The sequence below is a fragment of the Cornus florida genome, unplaced genomic scaffold (genome assembly GCF_030987335.1).
Source record: "Cornus florida cultivar Cherokee Brave unplaced genomic scaffold, ASM3098733v1 CherokeeBrave_3.0.0_Hap2_Chr07, whole genome shotgun sequence".
Classification (NCBI taxonomy): Eukaryota; Viridiplantae; Streptophyta; class Magnoliopsida; order Cornales; family Cornaceae; genus Cornus; species Cornus florida.
Window position 1 is genome coordinate 21,056,083 of NW_026775577.1, and position 8,273 is coordinate 21,064,355.

General features: G+C 32.0%; 1 protein-coding gene across 1 annotated transcript; it reads right to left on the reverse strand.

The window, feature by feature from the left end:
• Positions 1 to 5,211: 5,211 nt before the first annotated feature.
• LOC132316390 (UPF0496 protein 1-like) lies at positions 5,212 to 7,204 on the reverse strand. The gene has a single exon (XM_059814871.1). It carries the CDS (start codon positions 7,202 to 7,204, stop codon positions 6,104 to 6,106), a length of 1,101 nt encoding a protein of 366 aa, XP_059670854.1. The 3' UTR covers positions 5,212 to 6,103.
• Positions 7,205 to 8,273: the final 1,069 nt, after the last annotated feature.

Below are 8,273 nucleotides of genomic sequence, written 5' to 3' on the forward strand. Positions count from 1 at the left end.
AGCAAGCTCTCTCTACCAAGCCTCTGAAAACCAATAAAGAGATCATCTCTGATCAAAACCAAACCTATAAAGTTTTTATCTTTAATATACAATGATACACATATAAATAAATAATTATTTATTATACGTACACTAATCACATTCATTCATAGGTTCATTTAAAATTCACAACCATTAAACAATGATTAAATGAATAATCATTCCTAGACCAATCCACAATATCTTTTCTTTTAAAATAAAACTCCTTTAACCTTAATCCCATCCTAGACAATTATTTAATTATTTAAACAATATAATATAATTAAAAGAATGTTACATTTAATTTAAAACCCAATAATGATTTAATTATTTAAATCACACAACCAATATATAAGCTTTGACAAATCGTCCATATCTCCACCAATATTATTTTATTAATATTATAAAATAATAATTAACCTGCAAGTACTAGATTATTCTATATAAGAATATCTAATCCTAATCCAACTTACACATACAATAATCATAGATGAAATTTTAATCATCTAACACATAGAAATTCAATTATACTTTGGCAAATCAATCATGCCATTTTAAATATTTTTAGTTATATATTGGCAACTCAACCATGCCTCCTTAAGTATATATATTTATATTTTTAAATTAGCAACTCGTCTATGCTTCCCATGTATATAATTTATTCATACAAATAATTAGGTAATTTATTTAAACCTTTGGCAACTCATCCATACCTACAATTCAACTATGTACCAACTAATTATACTTTGGCCAATCAGCCATGCCATTATAAATATATTTATTTATTCAATGGCAATTCAACCATGGCTTGTCAAGTCAAGCTATAAAAAATAAAATTTATAATATTTAATAATCTTAAATGATATATAACTAGACACATATATATATTATATACATGTATAATACATTTCATAATAATCCTTGATTATTTAAATCATATATATACATATATATCAACATATATATATAAATATTCACATCCCTCCATACTAAACTATATATACACATATATAAATAATTATATATATATATATATATATATATCCTTCCATAATAAATTAGTAATTTATTATATTTACGCAAATTAATGCAAATAAATAACGTAGTAGCATCCTACAGCCCTCAAACACCTAAAATGTCTCCTTTACTAATTGATTTCAACATTAACAAGCTTGAAATCAATTCTAGGACATCAACGGGCTCCACAGCAACTTCTTGGGACCTCAAACACCCATGCATGTGCCCCCACTCGCCGCCAAACGCGCCCAAAGACTCTTCATGCACCACCACAAGAAGCCAAGTGTCTTCACGCACTCTCACGCGCTGCCCAGGCGACTGATGATTCCTCTGGCTGACGTGGCATCTCCTGACTGGCTGATACTCCATGATCTGTTAGGATGTGCCACACCGAATCATTTCAATGTTGACCAGAACAAGTCAAAGGTTTAGATGCCCATACACTGCACCACACCTGATCAATCCACTATCCATCAACTCCACTTATGGGTCAGATCATGCACACGCCCCCACCTGATCTTCCATTGTTCATCAGGACCATTATTCCATGGTCCTAACCTGAGCACACCGAAAGCTTTGTACACTGCATTGCACTGAATCTTCGCCCATGGTGGATGCGCCGATTCACACAACAGCCTCATATATATATACTCCAAAAATAGGAAAATAAATCAAATAAATTCCTAAAAAATATATAGAAAAATACTAGAAAATTCTAGAAAATTTCAAAAAATTTCCAGAATTTCTATAAATCCTAAATAACCCTCTTGGGTCATAGATCAAGTATAATAGTTGATTTAAAAATAAATACAGCACATACATCTATCAATTTAAAATACAAAATTTTAAATAAAATAAAATATAATAAAACATGCTTTTAATTCCTTCGATTTAACCATGATTTAATCAAATAAATTAGCTTAATGATTTTGATTAATTCGTTCTAACCGTGATTTAACCTAATAAATTAAATCTTCAAGCTTTGATAGTCTTTTCCAATTCCAGAATCCTCTTTCTTAGGTCCGGCATCCTTCTTGTCAACCTTCTCTTCCTCTCTTTATATCTCTCTTATTTTCTAACGTGAAAACTTTCAACAATAAAACCCTATGTGTATATTTATACACATTAATTACCTTAATCCTATTCCTATTATGAATACCAAATAAAAATAATAATAAGTATATACCTTAATCCTATTCCATAATTAATCATTAGTTAATTAAATCGTATATACCTATGTATTTCAATAAATATATATATCCTTCCATAACATTTATTAAATAATTATATTTAAATATAATTAAATATATATTTATAATTATACAAAAATAATAATTTAAATAATCACATAACCATGGGCATTTATTAATTAACCCAATAAGGCTTCATACAAGCCCAAGACCACATCCTTTGGTCCAACTTCCCTTGAGCCCAAATCCAATTAATTTAAATAAATTAAATAATTAAAACAAGAAATTACAACCAAATCACACCGTACCAATAAAATCAACACACTAATAATTCAATCAATAATCAAGCACACACACAATAATCATCATATCAATCACAAAATATAATTCAATTAAAATAAGACAATTAATCTAAGCACTCAATTAAATAAAAATAAATCATATAAAAATTAAATAAAATCAATTAAATCTAATTAAATTAAACAAATCATTTTTTTAAATGAAATAAAAATAATTAATCCCTATAAATAATTATTTTAAAATATAGGAGTATTACATACCATGACTGAAATCATTCGAGAAAGGTAAAAACAACACTTTAGGAAGGAATCTAAAAAGGTTAGGACACATTCAACGCTTGGTATATTTTTCAAACTTACCAAAATTGTGTTTTCAGCCTTCAGAGCCTCAGAAATTCAAGTCTGCTAGATTTGAACCTGTTTAGCATCCTTAAACCGGTTTAAGACCCTTCAAGGTTGGCTCGAAATTAATCCGCCAATCTTAAACCGGTTAAGCACCCCTAAACCAATTCAAGAAGCCCTGACAACATTCCAATTTTAGTTTCCTGTTTCAAATTTCTTTCCTATTTGGTGTAGAATTGTACCAAGTCCTATACACAGATTTTTCTATATTTTCAAAGGGATTAGGACATTCTAAACTCTATATAAACCCAGATAATCATCTAGGTTTATTCACGGCTTTTACATACAAAATTCAGATCTATTAGAGAGCTATCTTTGAGAGATTTTTATTCAGAAAATCAATATGATTTTTCTGATTTTATTTTTGAGAGCACACACATAAACAGAAGAGTAATTTAGTAGTGTTATTCTCTATCTCATCGGAATTGTAGCATAATTGAAGATTTAGAGATTCCGAAAAGCAGAATTCATTCATTCTTCATCAAATCCAGATCTTGAAGAAAATGGGTGAAGCGATCACACTTTGAAGGGGTCAAAGCATTCGTAGAATGTTGTTTTATCTACCTGCAACTCTTTTATAGAGATAAAAAAGAAGCCTAAGGTCGAGAGCTATTCGACAAGGAGTCGCAAAGTCAGGGATATATTGTCAACAATTGGTTTTTGGTAGAACAATAGGGTGTGAGCCTGAGTCAAAGTTCGGTGTACTTTGCTTCAAATATGGTGGATCATTTTTCTCTGGACTCTATAGTCCAATGAGGTTTTTCCCGCAACAATTGGTCTATTCTACCAATTGGGGTTTCCTCGCTAAAAATCCTACTGTCATCTCTCAAACCTTATTTACTTTCTTTGTACTTTATTTTTGCTTTGTGGTTTGATTTTAGTTTTATTTTCATAAAATTAAAATAAGTAAAAATTGAATAAAGGAGCAAGTTAAAATATATTCACCATCCTTCTAGGTAAATTATCCATATTATATTCCATAACCATTATGTTGCGCACAAACTCTACACTTTAATCACCCGCTCAATTTTTTCCCCTACTTTCCACTCAGACCAAATTAATCAATTTTATATAATGTTAATTCAAATGCAATTCTTCAAACTAATAGAATTACTCATGCCTATTAATTCAATATCAATCTTCAAACTAATAGAGTTAGTAGAAAGATTTTTGTATACATCAATAAACATTCTTTAAACCAAATTAACAGAATTAATAATTTCAAAAAGTTTCAACATCCCATGTCAAAATAAATTATCCAAAGTACATTATTCAATATACCAAACTAAGCAAACCAAAATACATTCTTCCAAGATACCAAATTACATTCCTCCAAACCAAAGTACAAATGCATGTCAAAATCATAAGGGAAATAAATAGTTTGACATATAATTTCATAAAAACAAATATCTCAAGCTAGTCGTTTCAAAGGTTTTCCATGATTATTCCATGAGTCGTAGACCTGAAAGAAAAATGATATAAAAGTTAGACCAAATTAAATAGATACGTCATATCACCAATGGACCGCAACAATGGTTGGTGAGGTAGACGAAAGTAGGCGACAATGGTTAGAGGCACGCCATGAGGGGTGGAATCTGAGGGTGGGAGTGTCTTGGATCTTTAGCATCTTAAAGTAAATGTGAATTAAAATTTGGATTTACACCTTTAGGATTCGTTTGGATAAACATGATAGAAAAGAAAAGAAATGATAGCATTAGTTATAAGAGAGGAGAAGAAAAGAAATGATAGCAATAACTTTTATTCATGTTTGGGTAAATTATGAGAGAAAAGAAAAGAAATGAAAGAATTATTGTTTGGAAAAGATAGAGAAGAGAAAAGAAAAGAAAGGATAAGAATTAAATTACTATCATAACCTTTTTATAAAATATTATTGTAGGTGCGTAAAATTTCAGCCCGAATGCAACAATTTGACCCGAAGGGTTTCCACGCTCGAACACTCAATCAAGAACACATAGATGAGATATATGAAAATAAGAACATAAAATAAGATCAAGGAAGAATAATTGGCTTATGGCAATGGGAACCAGATGATCTTTATTGGGTCATTACCTTTCATATTTGTACTCGTACATTGAGGTTTCTTTGGGGCTGATACTGACTATTACATATATGGTTTTAATTTCCCATGATTATTTGCAATTCAATGTGGGGCATTACTTCCAGCTGTGTTTGTGTCATATCGGGATTATAAAAATACTATTTACTCACTATCATTTCCCTCCAATTATCTTCTTATGTTTTTTTGGAGGATAGCACATAAGGGATTCAAAGGGATATATAGCTCTCTCTCTCCAAATCCCTTTCAATCATTTCTTTTGTCTCCACTTAAAGATATCCAAACACCATTTCCACTACCCTTTCTTTTCTTTTTCTTTTCAAATCACTCAATCCAAATGAAGCCTTAAGGTTTCTAATACTAATATATAGGGTAAATTAGTAAATCAGCATGATAAATGAGGTGGGGAGACATGACCCATGGTTCACCGTAAATTAGCATTAATAAACTACAGGCATAAAATGTAAAATAATAATAATAATAATAATAATAATAATAATAAAATAAATAAAATTAAATTAATATGCTAGCATGACTCACAGGGGTAGCCTTGAAATAAAAAAATTTAACCAATGGGCCAGTGGCCTAGTGGTATCAATCTTTTACTTTCCAAAGGGAAGTTAGGGGTTCAAGTCTCAGAAGAGACAAATGTGTATGAGTACCAACTAGGAAAAAAAAAAATAAAAAAATTTAGGAGTGCATTTTTTTTTTATAATTTAATAAAACCATGTGTATAAAAAGTAGAAAATAGTAATGGGCTAGCATTATGTGCCCCCCTAGCCCATGCTTGAATGAACATCCCTCGCCATATTAGCTTTTTCATATTAGCATTTCAATGTTATGTTAATGTAAAATTGTAAGGCAAGAATCTACATCCGGCCACTAGGCCTCCTGGCTCACAATAAAACTCATCCTATAAATTACACCAATAAAACTCATCCTATAAATTATTTTATTTATTTATTTATTTTTTTTTTTTTTGGATTTTAAGGGAATGGTAAACCTATAAATTAATCTTGATAAACGGTAAATATTAAGTAAATTGGACCATATCACAATGCTCATAAGTACAGTAAGGCATACATACCAAGGTACCGGTGTTATTTCTTCACTTGCCCTGGCAATGCATCAATCTTCTCTGTGATCTGATTCCTCTTCTTCATTGTAACACTCTTGAGCTTCTCAGTACTCTTATTCAATTCGTCAATTTTTTTCAAAAAATTGATCAGGTCCTCCTTGATCTTAACCATAGCCAGCTTCACAACCTTCTCACCATCACCAAGAGCTGTATCAGTATTAGTCAACAGTGACTGAATCTCAGTTTTCAAACTGTCCACTTGTACTCGAATGGTGTCCAGCTGCCAGATTCCTGTCTGAGTGTAACCCGTCAATGAACTTATTAAATCCATCTGTGCTTTCAGCTCATCATACTTGATCCAGTTATGAACGGTCTCCCACTTTTCCTCAGCTTTAGGAGCTAACTTCTTCGCTAAAGGCGGTGCAACAATTCTCATCACCAGAACACAACATACCAGAAAAGAAGCATAGGTCACACCAAAAATTACATTCGTTAGAGTCCTCCCATCACTGGCTTTCATCAACTTTTTATCAAGCTGACTCTTCTTAGTTTCCAATTTCATTAACGCTGTCTTTTGCTCTTTCTGAACAGAGTCAAACAACGTGAAGAACTCTTCTGTATATGGGTCACCAGCAGTTTTGAAAGCCTTCAATAAGTCGGCCGTCTTGGAAGCGTTTTCCTCCTTCCCATCCAACCCTGATAATTTCTTCTCTTCTTCCTCAAATTTCTCTATAGCGACTACAATCTTCAATTGGCTGTCTCTGGTACGACGGAGGCAAGCCTCGAGAGCATTACATAGTTTCAAAGTCCTTTGACTGTTATCGAAGTAGTCCTTCACATAATCGTACAGCTCTGCATTCTTCAATATGTCGCTATTGGTTTTGAGAATAAAATTGGCCGCTTCTTGATCGGTTTTGTAGAGGTAGTCTGAGAACTTTCCTATCGAGTCCATACAGAGTGACCGACCCTTGACTGTATTGATGAATTCATTGGTGTCTTGTTGGAGCCTCGAATTGAATTGCTGAAGAAATGGGTCGCGTCCACAATCCTCCTCATAGGAGCTTACGACTGACTGGACGTCTAGATATTCCTGTTTCTCTATTTTGCTAGAATTACCGCCCATTGTGGTGGCAATTTGGATTAGATGAAATAGAAATTAGCAAAACACTAAAACAAAATCTCAAAGCTTGGAGATTTGTTAAATATGAAGATAAGATAATGGTATGAGGATCATCTATGTGAACACAGATTTAAATATTAAAAAAAATGGTACACGAAAGTTTTTACATCCACGTACGCAATGTAGGGTGCGTCTCATTACACGCATCTTCTAATACAAAACCAACAGCCAAAGACTTCCACGCGAGTCTTCGGTTGAACACTAGAAAAGTAAAAGCTTTTCTCTAAGCGCAGCTTCATTGAGCCCATTTTTGGGGTCGTTATCCAACCTTCGATCATAAACAAGAAAACTCGTACTCTTCTAACTAAATTTAGAAGAACCTAACTCACAACCTGACCCACACGGAAATGCCATTGAGAGGACTATGTCCGGAAGGTAGAGTAACATATAACTAGTGCTGTTAATGAATTTTTAGTAACATCAAGTGATGGTATTTTCATTACTGAACTTGAACATTCAATCTCCTCTGGATAATTTCTCTGTATAAAAAATTTGAAACAGCTGAAAATATAGGGTTGCCTATACCTCCTTGATCATAGTGATTAGTACACATAAACAAGTTTGATTTTTGACATTAACAGAAAAGTTGTTCAACACAAGCGAAACATTAAGGAACCTAGAAAAGTAGTGAAATTGATATTCTGGATCATATAGAAGTTGCTCATAACAAGTTGGTTTTTTTGTTCATAACTATTTTTCTGTTGACGTCATGAATTTTGACTTTGTGCGGTAAAATAGTATGCAAGAGCAATAAGCACCTCTCAATTAATTTTATTTTTTTATGTGGCAATGTTGCTCGAGTGGTAAAAATATCAGCCTAAAATTTTCTTTATCTTATTGATCTTAGGTTGAATTCCCTCCTTCCCAACTAACTAGTAACTATTGCCATACAAAAAATAATTATTATTATTATGTTTTTCACTAAAATTCTGATCTTTAGGTGTCTGCTGACACTAGTTTATCTAACGGGTTGCAAATTAGTTGACACTGTAATGGGTGGGGAAAAAAAGAC

What these genes read in the sequence shown, in the direction of transcription:
- LOC132316390 (XM_059814871.1), bottom strand. Translation starts at nt 7,204, where the DNA reads ATGGGCGGTAATTCTAGCAAAATAGAGAAACAGGAATATCTAGACGTC.